Source organism: Siniperca chuatsi, linkage group LG20 (genome assembly GCF_020085105.1).
Source record: "Siniperca chuatsi isolate FFG_IHB_CAS linkage group LG20, ASM2008510v1, whole genome shotgun sequence".
Classification (NCBI taxonomy): domain Eukaryota; kingdom Metazoa; phylum Chordata; class Actinopteri; order Centrarchiformes; family Sinipercidae; genus Siniperca; species Siniperca chuatsi.
In genome coordinates, this window is record NC_058061.1 from 23436636 (window position 1) to 23453555 (window position 16920).

The 16920-nt window shown below is 39.5% G+C and overlaps 1 protein-coding gene across 2 annotated transcripts; it reads right to left on the reverse strand.

Moving 5' to 3' along the window:
• Positions 1–211: 211 nt before the first annotated feature.
• Positions 212–15631, reverse strand: cabcoco1 (ciliary associated calcium binding coiled-coil 1). Of its 2 annotated transcripts, none has more exons than XM_044178279.1 (6): positions 15320–15631; positions 15130–15218; positions 10761–10930; positions 8178–8322; positions 3068–3140; positions 212–2976 (listed from the first exon to the last, which is right to left on the reverse strand). In XM_044178279.1, exons 1-6 carry the CDS (start codon positions 15374–15376, stop codon positions 2950–2952), a joined length of 561 nt encoding a protein of 186 aa, XP_044034214.1. In that variant the 5' UTR covers positions 15377–15631; the 3' UTR covers positions 212–2949. The 2 variants fall into 2 exon arrangements, with proteins under 2 accessions (XP_044034214.1, XP_044034213.1); XM_044178278.1 differs by having other exon boundaries at positions 212–2960; positions 15320–15495.
• Positions 15632–16920: the final 1289 nt, after the last annotated feature.

Below are 16920 nucleotides of genomic sequence, written 5' to 3' on the forward strand. Positions count from 1 at the left end.
TCCTGGTGCTTGTGAGCAGCCAAAAACAGCAGGCATCAGGTTTTTCCACATCTGGTTAGCTGAAATGCACGCAAGGAAAGATATATTTCCTTCATTAAACGTCCCATTTTTGACCATACATGAACACAGTGTAGTCTGTGGGGAGTGCAGTGTAAAACATAACAGCAAAAAATGGTTAAAACCCAAAATTAAGACAAAATAAAGAGGCAACTTAAGAATAAAATGACCACTTTAATGATAAAGTGCTATAACAAAGTTCAGTGTAGTGATCTATTTCGGTGAGTAAGCACATTCTCTGTGCTAAAAGTGAGGATGATAAATAGAGGATACTGGTGTGGATGAGTGCAGGTGTGTAAGCTACAAGAAGAACTACTTCTTTTATGACAGTGTAGTCCCTCATTCGTCCAGGAGTGTCCTATCGTAGAAAAGGTTTCAGTCGTAGTCATCTGGACACTGTTTTCAGAATCAAGACATTTCGGCTCCCATCCGGAAGTCATTCTCAATTGTGAAAAATGGACCGGGAACTCAGAAATTTAAGCTACTCTGTGTTACTTAAGCCCTGCCCTCGGGAAGGAGTCTACCTGAGTATCTTACATGTGCCTCCCAAATTTCGTACATTTACATCAAACCGCAAGGAGGGGCTTAATTTGGGGTGACTTCCTGTTGTCAGTAGGTGGCGCTATGACTATGACTCAGTTTGAGGATATGGATGTGTTCATGCCTGGACTCTTATCTAACATGCAAGCATCTAACATGCATCTAACAAGCTTGGACAATGTAAAGTGAAGTTACAACAGCTTTCCGTGTCATGGCGAAGCATCAAAATTAGCCGTGTCCCCACGCCAAGGCCGTTTGCCAAAAACTCACAATCTTTACAGTGACGCATCACAAGGTCTTAAGGCCATTTCTGATGACATTTGAAGTGGATGTACTCAAATTGTTGGCTGGAGTAAATCAATGTGTAAAACATGCCATTTCCTGTTGCCAGTAGGTTGCACTGTGAAAATTACTGATAGATCGATAGATGTGTTCAGGGTGGGATCTGAAGTTTGGTTGAGATTGGACCATGTCGTGTGACAAACCACTTCCTGTTTCATGGTGAAACATTGAAATTCGCCGCCCCATAACGGTCACACCGTTCGACGAAAACTCAGCTTTTCATCATAAAGGTCTTTAGATTGCTCTGCGAAAATTTTAAGTCGACCCGATTAATTCTCTAGGAGGAGTTTGCTAAAGTACGGAACCTGTAAATGCCGAAAAGTGCATTTTCAATTCAAAATGGCTGACTTCCTGTTGGGTTTAGGGTATGGCTCCAAGAGATTATACCAGACAACAAAACATACCCCTTCTGACGCGTGTGCCAAGTTTCGTGAGTTTTCAACTATACCGAGCCATTTGAAGGATAAAAGTCATTAGGGGGCGCTATAGAGCCAATGTGCCATCCCCAGCCCAAAAGTAATATCAAATTGAAATATTTACCAGTTCAAGTCTGGGTGCAAAGTTTCATGACTTTTTGAGAATCCTAAAGGCCTCAAACGTGTTAAAAGAAAATTGAAATTGACGCAAGAAATCCAAAATGGCTGACTTCCTGTTGGGCAAACTCTCTCACAAGAAACTGAAATATGTTCTTTATGATCTGTAATGATCCCCCAACATCTCATGAAGATCAAAGCAACTTTTTCCCAACTGTGGCATGCGTTTCGGGGCACCATAGAGCCCCCTGGCCATGCCCGAGCCCAATCACTGCAGAACTGCCAGTTGTGATGTGTGTGCAAAATTTCTATAGTTTTTGAGCCTCTCAAAAATGTATTTGATGTAAATGTATAATGACTATGACTCCTTAATGGCATGTAGATGCCCACAGACCGGGACTCTTATCAAACATGTGAAATTTGGGGAAGATTGGACAATGCACAAAGTACGTAGCCTGTAAATGGTGAAAAATGGCCTAAAATTTGACTCATATTTCTATGGAAGCACATACACATCATTTCCAGTTATTGGGCCAGGTTTCCAGTTTCTAGCTCATTCGGTAAAGTTTTTTAGGCATTTGTGGCGCCCCCTATGGGTCAAGGGCAACATGCTTAGGCACGCCGATTCCCAAAGACAGACTGTTCTTGTTCATTTATAATAGAAATGTGTATCTCAGTCCTGCAATGCTGTATCAAAAAGTTGGTGTTGATTGACTTGCGTGAGAAATTTCAGGTCAACTGGACTTAAAGTGTGAGGGACGTGGCCTTTCCAAAATTGTATTTTTGGGCCTTAATTACAGCGCCACCACTGGCCAACTCATATTTCTGTGGAAGTACATGCACGTCGTTTCCAGTTATAGTTAGCAATAAAACCAAAAACAAAAACCCCAGATGAAAACAAAAATATACCAAGTTTGAAGGAGCTACCGGCCACTGCATCTACATGCGTAGCCGTTGCTAATTTTACATACACAGAGGGAAGCTAAAGTCACCGTAGAATGCAGCATTAGTCATGATGAACAATATGTATAATAAGGCATATGTATAATCCAGAAAAGTTTTTTTTTTATTATTTTTTGTAAAGAGGCAACTCCTCTATTGTGAAGGGAAAAAAATAAGTGCACACCTCATAGTTACATACCACTTGACCCATACAATATCTAAATATTAGCCTAGTTCATAATAAATGATCAATTAATTTATCTGGGGTTTTTTCTCCATGTGAGGCAGTCTAATAACATGGATTGTGTGAAGGGTACAGAAGAAAAACTGAGGACAAAGATGATTCCATAGAAAGACAACGCCCAACTATGGACAACAAAGGAATCACAGCTCACAGTGGTGCTGTCCATCCATCCATCTGTCCATCACCACCTGTTCATTTTTCTGGATAGCAGGCAGAGCCATTTACTGGAAGTAGAGGTAAGTGGAAATGCCTTCCTCCAGTGGAGTGAGGGCATCCTGACAGCTGAACACCTCAACGGTCCTCTGGAAAACAGCATGTCTAAAATATTATCTAAATGCATATAGACACACACACACATACACACACACACACACACACACACACACACAAGAGTCACAAGCTGCCTCACCTCCATGCCTGTCAGTAGCTCCTCTCTGGATGTGGTGAAGAGAAGCTCATAGAGTCTGTATTTCTGAAACAGACTGCAGCAAACAGAATACACAGTTGCGTCATTTTAATCATTCAAAAACAATATAGCCTACAAAAGCACAGAGGTATTTTACATATCTTAAATGATCAAATAAAATCACAATATCCTGACTGTAATTTTAAGTATGTCACAAAAGGTGAACTAACTAAGTGTATTTACTGTATTCAAGTACTGTAGTTGATATACAATAAATGTAACAGCCTCCTGGCTCACGATTACATGTGTAAAATAAGAATAATATTGCATTACTTTTCGTAGGTATAAGTATGAACAGTGAGACAACAATGAGAACAGCCTAACCCAGTACATATAATATACATATAAAGTAGTACAAATGAGCCCACCCAGACCAGCTACAACATTAAAATGCTGCTTACATGGTAATGAATCAATAAAAATAATCCAAAAGTATAATACTCTATATAATATCATAATACTCTGAAAGGGGCCATTCTGCATAATGAGTACTTTTGATACTTTAAGAACATTTTGATAATGCTTGTATTTGAAATACTAATGCATTTTTACTAATAATTCTGAATGCAGGGCTTTTACATGTAAATGAGTACTTTTATTTGGTAATGTTTCTACTTTTACTTCTGAGTATTTCTTCCACCACTGTGGGTTTGTCCCTATTACATACTTGCACATACTACAAGTATGTTATATTTTACTGAAATATAGAACCATGAAACGTTCATAATGTAGTCAGGTCTCACACACTTTTTTCTGATATTGTAATCTGGGTTTTACCCCTTAATTAGGGCCCGAGCAAGAAAGTGCCAAGACCAATGTTTTTGTAAAGATTATTAGGGGCCGAGCAGCGGCTGCTGCGAGGACCCTATTGGCAAGGAATTATTCTTCTCCCAAATTTATCACATTTTTGAGGGGCTAAAGGTGCTTGAAAACGCACAAAACTTTGCACACTTGTCCAAAGTGGCGATAATTTACGTATTTTGAGTCTTGGGCAGGGGCGTGAACATATGGCTCTATAGTGCCCCTTTTAAAAATTGAAAAACAGCAGCCCCCAGCCTATGTTTCACCTACATGTACGAAATTTGGGAGGTATATGTATCACCCCAAGACAAACAAAAAAATTATCTTGGAGCCATACTCTAAACCCAACAGGTCAGAGTCAGTCAGCCATTTTGAATTGAATGTGCACTTTTATGTCATTTTTCGCCATTTACAGGCTCGGTACTTTAACGAAGTCCTCCTAGAGAATTCATCGGATCGACTTCACATTTTCGTAGTGCAATCTAAAGACCTTCGCAATGAAAGTGCTAACTGTGAGTTTTCATTGCAGAGCGTGTCCGTGGCGTGGTGTCGAATTTTGATGATTCGCGAAGAAACAGGAATTTGCTCTAACTTCAGTGTACACGGTCAAATCTACTCCAAACTTGACATGTTTCATAAGAGTACCGCCCTGAAGACATCCACGTGCCAATATTAACTCATAGTACTCACAAGAGTTCAGTCTAGACCTGCTCTATAGGAAAAGTGCAGTGAGATAACTTCTGTTATGAATTGGCGCTATATAAATAAAATTTAATTGAATAGTGCCACCTACTGGCAACAGGAAATTACATGTTTTATACTTTGACCTACTCTTCCTAGCAGGTTGACCACATCCACCTCAAATTTTGGCAGAAAAGCCTAAAGACATTGATGATGCTATATTGTAAAGCTTGTGAGTTTTCATTGAAAGGCGTGTCTAAGGCGTGGCGTCGAATGTCGATGTTTCGCCATGAGACAGAAAGTTGTTGTAACTTCAGTGTACATGGTTAAATCTGATGAGAGTCCCGGCCTGAAGAAATCTACAAGCCAATAGTGAATATTTCTCATAGCGCCACCCACTGGCAATAGAAACTTAGCTTTCAACGAAGTAGCCCCTGCGGTACGTTTCACCTAGATGTACGAAATTTCTGGGGCAAGACATACCAAAAAGCCTCATGGAGCCATACCCTAAACCCAACAGCCATTTTGAATTAAATGTGCATTGTGTCATTTTCCACCATTTACAGTCTCCATACTTTAACAAACTCTTGCTAGAGAATTAAACGGATAAACTTCAATTCAAAACTTCAACTTCAATTTTCGCAGTGCAATCTAAAGGCATTTGCAATTAAAAGTTGTCCTAAGTTTGAGTTTTCGTTGAAGGGCGTGTCTGTGGCGTGGCGTCAAATTTTGATGTTTCATGAAGAAACAGGAAGTTATAGCCATATAGTCATAGCGTTGTAGTAATTACGCCACCTACTGGCCACAGATAATGACATGTTTTATACTTTGACGTAGTCCTACTAGCAGAATGTAGCTGTTTCGCCATGACACAGGAAGTTGTAACTTGAGTATTCATGGTCAAATCTGCCCCAGACGTCACATGTTGGATAAGAGTCCCGCCCTAAAGACATGTACATGCCAGTAGTCAGTCATAGTCATAGCGCCACCTACTGGCAACAGGAAGTTACTTTCCCTATGCTCTTACAAACTACTCCTAGCAGATTAACGAAATCCACCTCAAATTTGGCCAGAACACCCTTAAGACCTTGATGATGCTAAATTGTGAAGCTTGTGAGTTTTCATCAAACATCGTTGTCGTGGTGACACATTATTCGCAATGAAACAGGAAGTTGTTGTAACTTGAGTGTACATTGTCCAATCTGCACCAAATTTCACGTTTGATAAGAGTCCCGGTCTGAGGACATCTACATGCCAATAAGGACTAATAGTCATTGCACCACCTACTGGCGACAGGAAGTAAACTGTACATGACAATCATCATTTGATTTACATGAAAATTTCAGGGTGTGGTAAACACGTGATATACTGGAACATGACGTATAATTAGTGGGTGTTCTCTAGTGCCACAGAGTGGACACAGGAAGTGACATTTAACTCCTTCCTGCAGTGTCCAGAACACCTCTGGCAGCGACTCAGAGGCTGTGTCGCACCCCGATGTGCAGTCAGGTACGAGAGCCCGTTCATCGCTGCTTGCTTGTGGTCTACACTTGATATACAGCAACATCTGTTGATGTGTCGAACGTGGTAGTCATGGTAGACAAGTGACGCCATGCCAAACAGGAAGTGGGAATAACTCAGCAATGTTTCAACTGATCAGCCACCACTCTCAGTAAGACTTATTGCCGTGGCGATGCAGCTAAATTAGTAGCAGTACTACCAGGTTCCAAAATTAATAACTGTTCCGCCTTGTTACAGAATTAGTAACAGTGCGACCTCGTTCCAAAATTAGTAACTGTGCTACCTCAGCTCCACGTTGTCAGATCTTTAAAATTTACATGTTTGATAAGAGTCCCAGCCTGAAGATATCTACTTGCCAATATTCAGACATAGTCATAGCACCACCAACTGGCAACAGGAAGTTACAGGCCCTATACTCTTAAAAATTACTCATAACAGGTTAACCAGATACACCTCAAAATTGATGAGGCTTAATAGTGAAGCTTGTGAGTTTCATCAAAAGCCGTTGCCATTATGGCTCATTATTCGCCATGAAACAGGAAGTTGTTGTAACTTGAGTGTACATTGTCTGATCTGCCCAAAATTTCCCGTTTGATAAGAGTCCCAGCCTGAGGACTTCTACATGGCAGTATTAAGTTATAGTCATAGCGCCACCTACTGGCAACAGGAAGCAAGCCATATGTGGCAAACATCATCTGATCTACATGAAATTTACACTGTGTGGCCTACGCTTGATATACAGCAATATCTGTTGATGTGTCAAACGGGGTCGCCATGGCAGAAGCGTGATGCCATGCCGAAAAGGAAGTGGGAATAAATCAGCAATGTTTCAACTGATCAGCCTCAAACTTCCACTCTCAGTAACACTGAGATGTGATGTTTCATTCTGAAAAGTCAGCTTTTCAAAAACCAACATTCATGAGTCATAGTGCCACTTACTGGCAACAGGAAGCAAGCCACATGTGACAAACACCATACGACTACTACATGAAATATATATGATATACGGCAACATCATGTATGATTAGTGCGTGTTCTCCACCGCCACATAGTGGGCGTAGAAAGTGATATTTAACTCCTTCACACAGTGCCTGATGGTCGTTCAGGACGGTGTCAGCCAGCCTCCGGTCACAAGATGGAGGAATGCGTGGAGGCGAGCACCTGTTCAACACTGCTTGCAGCTTTAATTATTATTATTATGGTTTTCAAACGCATTTTTGAGGGGCTTAGGGTGCTTGACAACTCAAGAGAACAAAGAACATATTTCAGTTTCTTTTGAGAGAGTTTGCCCAACAGGAAGTCAGCTATTTTGGATTTCCTGCCTCAATTTCAATTTTTTAAATCACATTTGAGGCCTTTAGGATGTTCAAAAAGTCATGAAACTGGTAAATACTTTAATTTGATGTGACTTTTGGGCTTTGGGGTGGCACATCAGCTCTATAGCACCCCAAGGCGCACGTAGAGGTGAGGGCCCATTCAATGCTGCTTGCAACTTAAAGTTTTCCTGATTGTGAAAACAATCGAGAAGCCAAGGTGTCCCTGTTTGCCCACATACTGTGTTTTACTAAATATGCTGTGACAGCTTTTCAGCATGTGATACCAGTTCTTCCAGAATTAACCCAGTCATCATGTCCACCCACCACACTGTAAGTGATAGCCTGGCTTTAAGAAGAGTCTGTCAGCTCCATATACAGTAGTGTATGCCACCTGTGTGTTGCAAGAAAGGTCAATGTGGGTTACGGGTGGAGCCCAGGCAAGCAGTGATTCTCCTTTTTTGACCACTTACATTATGTGGGCTAATAATGGGACCTATGTTTGATATGCTGTTAAGCATGTAGGTTAAACATTGGTTAGTGTACACTACCATAACTCACATGGGGCCAGCATAGAGAAAATGGATGGACACAATTCTATGCCCTCATCACTGCTGGGCCCACATGGACATTTACACTAGATATGCATTTGTAACCTTTCCTCTGACTGAACCATACACAGAGCTTGAAAAAATCCATATCTAGATTTTACCAATGAATACAAGACCATTTCTTACCTGTTTCCGATGTAACTTATGAGTGACTTGGCTTCTTCTCTGTCCAGAAGTGAAGTGGTGTCTTCCTCTGAAGTCGAGTATTGGCAGGCAGCAGCTAAGGCCTTAGCAAACTCCATCAAGTTCTCCACCAAAACCATCTGTTTCTCTGGAATATGACAATAAAGCACAAACTAGTGCTGCCATTCTGATATATTTGATAGGGTACGTAGTTATGTAATGCATTTCCATAAGTTTTCTGCATTGCAGAGACACATTTTACAGATCAAGTGCTCATGTATTAATGCAGTAAATTTAAAATAAAACATTTTTATACATTCACATCTTGCCATGCACAGTCTGCTGCAATCTAACGCATTAGCTCATATCTGTTTGAAACGTATAATGTTCTGTTGACACTGCATCTGAGGATGTCAAATTAACACTATGGTCATTTTTGAGGCTGTAGTTAGTTGTGGTTTTGTATTGGGCAGCCTTATATTGAGATGTATTTCTCATATTCTAATTTAAAAAGGCAGGATTTAATGCTGGGCTATTGTAGTGGACAAGCTTGTAACTCAGTGTAAGGCTGTGTCCACAATCACTCTCTATTTACTATATAGTGCTCTATAACTACTGTCCACCATAGTGTGTGTAAATGTATTCACTAGATAGCGCCCTCAAAAATTCCAAAACGGAACGAAAAAATAATGTCCATGGCATGTACACTTTCTGCCGACAATCCCACAATGCAACACTCCACATTTTATAGATACGGAAATTCCTGTTGTGCTGTCAGTGCTGACCAAAATGATGATGATTAGTAAGTGTCAAATCTCAATTTACTGCTCACTGTTGGCTGAACTATTGAGTGTCTATTAAAGAGGGAGGAGTGAATGAGTGAACAAGTCATAGGCATTGACAGCCAAGGCTGCCAGAGGAGGAGAGCCTCTGCTCCCAGTGTAACAGACAGGAGGTAGAGTCAGAGCTTCCCTTCCTCACATCATGCCCAACCAACATCACCGCAAATACACACACACTAACTTTAACACACACACACTCACTAACAACATCAACCCACACTTCCACAGTCTGTCACAAACACACAGAGCCAATGTTCGTTGTTGTTGTTGTTTTTTGTTTGTTTATTTGTTTTTCCTGCTATTTTCCTGATTTTATTTGTTTTTCTTTTAATCTTATTAGTACTTGACGCTTTGGCAATATTGTCTTTGTTACACTCATGCCAATAAAGCATATTGTTTTAAATTTAATTGAAACAAGGGAGAGATTTTGGACATAGCATAGGTCTTATTTCACTGAAGACATTTTGACACAGTAGGTAAATAATAAAATGAATGGCTAAATTCCATTTAGCTATTTCAGTTTGAGGGTCTTATTATTGTGCTGGCTCACTGTCACACTGTCATGGCTTACTGGGACACTTGAATAGAACAGACCAATCATTAATGGTATTAGTAGCACCTGTGCTTTTTCTACTATGACAAGTCAAAATGTCTGCCGGGGGAAAAAATCATTTTGATACTTGATAAATCTCCTACTTTTCACATACATTCTACATACTCCTATATTTAGATCTTATATTTTCCACTGTTTCCTGTTATTATTTGCTACATATGCATACCATAAGCCCACAGAAATCAAATGCATGTTGTAGAGTTTTATATTTTCATGTTACTTTCCTATCATTAGTAGCCTGAGTATCCATTCATTTCCGTACAGTATGAAAATCTATTATCAGACTCTTGAAAGAGTTACATTATCTTTGCATGGTAATGCTAAGTAGACTTTTCAAATCATTCTGCACTTAAACTGCCTTACCATGCAACAATAATGTAACTTAGACAAAAATTAATTCAGACTTGATGTACACTGTGATAGATTTACATAAGTTAGGAAAGTTTCAAAATGATGCTAACTGATGTACATTTTGTACAGTACAGAAATGGAAACCAAACGGCTGCCTGGACTGGTTGGTAAAACACATTAAAATGTCAAAGACAGCAGCATGGTTTGCAGTATGGTAAGCTTTGATGCAACGTATATTTGATTTGTAGTAAATGGGCTAAAACATGCAAAACCACTGGTGTGGTCCTTTAAAGTTTGGTCTCATTTAATCAGATGTGATAAAGCATAAAACTGGGATGCAGTGGCTGAGAGTACATTCCAGATAGTTACATCCATGGACGTGTTGCAATTACAACTCAGAAACATTCTTTTTCTACCTCCCCGTCTGGCTGCATAAATACTGTCTCTAATGTATCTAGTATTAAGTAAAACTTTATTTATATAGTACTTTAACCAGGGTTACAAAGTGATTCACAGTACAAACTATGATAATCAGCATTTGAATAAATGTTTAAGTGGAAGACGAGAAAGAATTGTTAAAAATTAAGAACCATTAGAAATCGTGCAGCAGACTTTTGAACTAACTTTAATCGTACTACAGCTTCTTTGCTTAAACAAGAATACAGTGCATTACAATAGCCAAGACGTGGAGACAAAGCAATGAAAAATTTGTTCCAGCTTCTGGAAAGACAAGAAGTTACTGTCTGCCTGTCATCCTATTTCTCTGTGTGTCCTCCCCACCTATTATGTTATCCAGCAGCATGTGCAGTACAGCCATGGTGAAGGAGGTCTGTATAGGGGTGAAGTTGGCCTCTTTTGCCCACCAGAAACCACAGACATAGTAATCCAGCAGGGCAGATTCCTTCATACACATCTGATGGTTCCTGAAGCCCAGAATCTCCTTTATTTCCCTGCAGACAACAGAGATCAGATCTGGATAAATTCTATTTCAGTGCAGCAGTAATCATGCACTGAAAGAGAGTCACTTAAAATCTGATTAAAAACATCTGGGCCATAGCTACCACTGAGGATACTGAGGTCCTCAGTATCCTAAAGGATTATTTGCACAATAAGAAAACATACAATGTAATGTAAATATAGAAGAAACAAATGTCACATTGTCCAAAAAAGCAACATAAGCTATAAAAAAAGTCTGTAACCTTTATGCCCGTGACTGGAATAAATGTTAAAGTCTTCAAAAAACCTATCCTTTAGTACTTGCCTCTTAATGTTAGCAAGAGCTGCCAGACTAACATTAGGAAGCTAGCGTTAGCTGGCTAGCGTGGTGGCTAACAATGAAAATAAACTCCTCAGCAAGATCTAAAACAATTTAAAAAAGACTGCACTTGCCTGGAATTGGTACTGCTGTCCTTCACGAGAATGTCTAAGTTTATAAAACTTTGTGAAACATGAAAACATGCTGCTGAAGCATTGTCTGTCTTAGGGCTGGGCGATATCTCGAATGTATTCGATATATCTGAAATATTAATAAAAATATGTTACTGTAAGGCTGTTTGTTGCATTTGGTAGCACAGAAAAGAAATAAATAGTCCCTGTTTATGTAACATTACTACAGCGTCTTCTACTATTCACAGCAGAGTTGGTCCAGACTGTGAACAGCTAGCTAGGTCTGAAAGGAGCCGTCATTCGCATTTCCGTGGTCAAACCAGCCGCCCCTAAATTTGGAGTGCACATGTATCCTGACCTTGTATGTGCACTGAAATGACCCAGAGTGAGCTGACAGGCAGGGTTAGCGGGTGTATTCTGTCTTTTTTTCACACTTTCCAAAGACATGTGTTGCCATATGAAAGTCTGACTGGAAGAGAGAGCATGAAATCTGAATTGAACGCGAGCACATCACATACCATACAAGTGTTTGTACTCCACAGATGAATTCATTCATTTGGGTGATTAACTGCATGCCACGGCTGTTGCACAAAGCCTGTCAGCTAACTTGACATGCAACACCCAGCGGTTAACTCGACCACAGACAGAGCGACCGGCTTCCTCCGACTACGAGTGGACACTACACAGCAACAGATGCTTCCACAGCAGAACCACAATTCTTCCCATTTATTTAATGATGTACATGTACTGATGTGTTTTCTCTGAAGTTTTGTTGTGACATGTTTACCTGTTAGGTTAATTTGGTAGCCACATGCTAAGTTGATGTTAGTTATGTTATGCTCCACACAGACAGTCTTTGCAATGCTAACTAACTCCTTTTAACTTGGCACCGTTATCCTAAAACAGATCATACACATACACCTCTATTTGGCCCTTAAAGACAACCACACACACGGCGGAGAGTAACTTTAAAGCTTGCGCTTCACATGTTCCTTTGTTTCTGACCACATGGGCTCGTGCATGCAAGACATACGGAAGCAGAACAAAGAAACACACACACATTCCTTTTGGCGCGCATCCATACCTGTGCGCACACACCCCTTTTGTTCTGTAGTTTAGTTAGTATTCATATAGGGTGTGTTTCAATCAATTAATTGGCTATCACTTCTAAAGAGTGGTGCCCCCGAGGACTTAGTTATTTATGATTATCTTTGATAATTCTGCCATAATTAATTGATCGCACCTACACAAGTGGGTGCCCCCCTTTAAACATTGTAAATCACAACACAATTTATCAAATTGCGTCGAACTTGGCGAAGTTAGCGCGAGGATACATACACGTGCCTACGTCCGGTTTTCAAAATAAGGTGTTAACACAAATTATATACCAAATACATACTGTATGTGAAAATAAGATTAATTGGATTATATTCTCAGGAAGTATAAAACATATTTCCTGTGTCCCTTATAAATTATAAAATCCTACTAAAATGGGAGGGAAATTACTTTATTCTTTGATTTTGGGTTACCGGAAAAACGTTAAATAAATAATTCCCAATAACGTCTCATAGACTGAAAATCAAGCATTTTTACTGTGAAAACAGTAAAAACAGACAGAATAAAGTCGCGAAACCTGCCAGTCAGCTCACTCTGGATCATTTCAATGCATTTACCATAAATATCAGAATACGTGTGCACTTTTGTGTACAATTTAGGGGTGGCTGGTTTGACCATGGAGATGCGAATGATGGCTCACAACACTGCAGTTCTTTTTTGCTGTGGCTGAAAAAAATTACAAGAGAAAATGCGATCAATCATCTGATCGCTCTGATTATTCTACCCATGGTTCCAGCTCCGCAGCTCCAAAACGTACTTGGGAGACCTCCGGTTTTAGGCTATTTTAATTGACTTGAGCATGATTCGAAGCTGCTAACTAGCTAGTTGTTCATAGTCTGGAGCAACTCTAGTACAAGAAGTACAAGAAGACGCCATAGCACCATTACATAAACAGGGACTTTTTTTATTTTCTGTGGCAGCAAACACACAGCCGTCCAGTAACTATTATACTGCAACCTGAGCTCAACTACACACTTTATGGCTGACTAAAGTAACGTAAGGGAAAGGCTCACTTTCACAACAATACCGCTGGTTACCCACAAGGCTACCTTCCTTACAGGGGAAGGCTCGGCCGGTAACGCAGGTGCAGTTGTCGGTGTGCTAACCAGAGATGGAAGAAGTGCTTAGGTCCATTACTTAAGTACTAATACCAGCCCCACTGTGAAAATACTCCACTACAAGTAAAAGTATTCCAAGTACTCATTGTGTAGTAAAATGGTCCCTGTAAGTGTTTCTGGATTACTGCTGCAATAATGTGTATGTTGCATTTTACTGCTGTAGATGTTTAAGGTTGAGCTACTTTTAACTGCTTTAGCCTGTATACTGTTGGATAGTTTAATCTACAGCAATGCATCATATTCTACAAGATCATCATATTTTTGCACTATATGAGAATTTACGGTGTGTTAGTTTAGAGAAAATGTGTATATTGAGATATTTATTGTATATCATGGCATAACCTAAAAATAGAGATATTATTTATAAGCCATATCACCCAGCCCTAGTCTGTCTTCTTGCAGTTCTTTAAAAAGTCTTATCATGTCTTGAATATTTAGCCTTAAAGGTCATTAAATAGTCTACATTTGAATTGATGGGGTCTTAATTAGAATGCAAACTAGAATATAAAATTGTATTAATCCATCTATTTTTTGTCTTTCCTTTTCACCCCAAAATAAGACATATTTTGGTGCATCAACCTTTCTGATGTAAAACTACATCGACTACACTGACCTTTATACTTAACCTGCAATGCTCATACACGTAGACACTCTGTTACAACACTATTTTTTATATAGTTTAAAACAAATTATGAGTAAACTGTTTGTATTCCTTGAAAATCATTGTTTTGCAAGATAGAGCCATATAATTCCAAGCAGAAAGTGAGTTCTTAGGATTAGAAGGTTCTCTCTGCATTTGACCTGTTCCAAAAAAAAAACATTTACAAATCTGATAGGATTTTGATATTGAACATTTAGAATACATTTAGGGTGGTAGTCATTTTCATGTATGAAAGAGACTTGTTCCACATGTCATTGTTGCTAGTTGGAATGCAAAAACTTTGAAGTCCCACATATCGATATTTAAACCTTATGCTTAGAATGAGTCATGGTTGGTTGAACTTGACTCATGAACTCTTGTGAACTCTCTGTTTTGTAAAAAAAAGTATGCAGTATGAAACAAGGCAGTTTAACTTAACATCTAGCCTCAAGGTCAAGTTTATGTATTATCTTTAGCTAACGTTGTTAACGTTATTCCTTCAGTTGTTTCTGTTTTGTCATATTTTAGACACGGTGTTGCAGCTGTGGATGTGACGTCGTGCGTTTTGTGCTGAGCATTTTCATACTGTGGACTCTGCAGTAGCCGAGGCTAAGCCCTTTGACGTGCCGCCGTAATTATCTACTCTGACCTCCGCCATTACATTGCCTACAATCACATATGTTGAAGACCGTTTAAACATGTTTTTTCATCTGAGGCCCTTATGTCCCCACCACTTTTCAACACAAAGTGACGCCCTTGATTCAGATATTATAAAAGTCATTCCTTCGTATGCTTGGCAGACACCGTGGCCGACATTTTATGCGGTTACACTTAGCCCACATTTAGCTCAATTTTAGCCAGTTACGTTTATGGGGCTAACGCTACTTACGACTGGAGTTCATCCCCAGTTTTCTTCAGCAGGTCTTGGATTTGTTGGTGTGGCAGCGCTTCCCAGTGTAGGAAGGCAGTTTCCTCTTTCTTAGGAGGAGGTTAGAAAAACATTCTCTAGTTATGTCAAATAAATACAACAGCACAACAAACACGTGTTTTCCAGAGAATTGTAAATTATCAGTTATTACCTGTACCTTGTTGTCCCTTACTTTTGGTTGCTCTTCCTTTTCACGACGTGTCGACATGTTGACGCTCTAGTCGTTGCCATGGCAATGCCCCATCAAACTGCTGTTCTAGGCCCAGAACGCAGTCACTGATGATCCAGTGACTTTTGCTTTCACAATACCAATGTCGGACTTCCGGGTTAAGCATGGCGTGAGTAGGCGCACACGAGTGTAGCTCCCGACTTCTTTCGTTAATTTGGTCGTTATTATTTCGATATAAGTCCAGTACAGTCTATTATCTGGCATCTGATATTACGTGAAGTCTAGGAGGAACAAAAACGGCGAGTAGAAAGCAAATTCGGAATAAAACTGGCGACAGAGACGGCGAAGCCTCTTCGAGCAAGACCGAAGAAATGGCACCACCGCCTGAGGGCCTAACGGCTTTACCTGAAGATCTCACAATACCAATGTCAAGTTACAGTTGTTTTTTTGTTTTGTTTTTACTTTTTTTAATTGATACCATTTTTTCACTGGAGAACAACTTTAATCTATCTTTAAAAAATAAATAGGAGTCTATTTGTGTACTTAAGTCATTAAATATTACTTTTTATGGAGGTTAACATGTGATTAATCGTCCATTATCAGTTTTACAGCTTTTATCCCATGTTTGATATGATGAATTCCTCTATTTTTTGTACAAACAAACCAAACTGATTAATATCACTGAGACTTTTGTATGCTTTTATTTTGAAGGTATAATAATTTTTATTCTGGTCAGCTGCTTGATCAAATTCTATCTATCCCAGTGATGTAGGTCAACAAAATGAACTATTATCAGTTAACACAGCCATTAGCACATAAGTAATATCTATATTAATTCAACACCACCATATTTTGAGCTGAATTTATATATATAACTGTAGGTTATTTTTAATGATTAAAAATGTGCATTTTGTGTGTTTTTCAACTGAGCAAAATTGAAACTATAGGCCTGTTTCTTGCTGTGTTTAGGTATCAGAAAATATTAATAACTTAGATGACTCATGTCATCTCTGTTTCAGTCCTGTGTTTGAATTTTGGTGGTGGAACAATCGTTTTGTTTTACATTTCTACCGATAAGAAAGACTGTATGTCCTTTTTCATATTTTAGTCAATTTACTATGACACATATCTGCACACTATACAGTGCTACAAGCCATTTTCATCACAGTTCCCAGTGCCCAAAATGTGGTTTTCTTCTTTCGCAGCTCCTTTTCCCCCCGCTCTTTAACACTGAACTCCTTCAGACATTTCACATTCAACTCCTCCATCCCCTGTAGCAGCCAGGACTACCAGAGCTCCTCCAGTGTGCTTCACAAACTCAAAGACTTGCATCATGTTCTTCGAGTTAATTTATGCTGTGGTGACCAGATCTCTTTTTATCCTTATCTCTCTCATAGGGATGTGGAGGGCGGTCTGGGTGAAGGACAATGGACTCTACTGGTTTCTTACCATCCTCTACCTGTCTCTGTTGGCCGAGAAGATCCTGCCCCTGAGGGGAAGGAGGGGAAATTATTACAAATTGTATGAGCTACTGTACTCCAATTCATTATTACAGGCTATGGATGAATCATCATTCTACTGAT

What these genes read in the sequence shown, in the direction of transcription:
- cabcoco1 (XM_044178278.1), bottom strand. Translation starts at nt 15,376, where the DNA reads ATGTCGACACGTCGTGAAAAGGAAGAGCAACCAAAAGTAAGGGACAAC. An exon ending in TAAGGGACAACAAGGTACAG is followed by an intron (nt 15,219 to 15,319) that starts GTAATAACTGAT and finishes CCTCCTCCTAAG; the next exon opens with AAAGAGGAAACTGCCTTCCT. An exon ending in ATAAGTTACATCGGAAACAG is followed by an intron (nt 3,141 to 8,177) that starts GTAAGAAATGGT and finishes TGTTTGCTGCAG; the next exon opens with TCTGTTTCAGAAATACAGAC.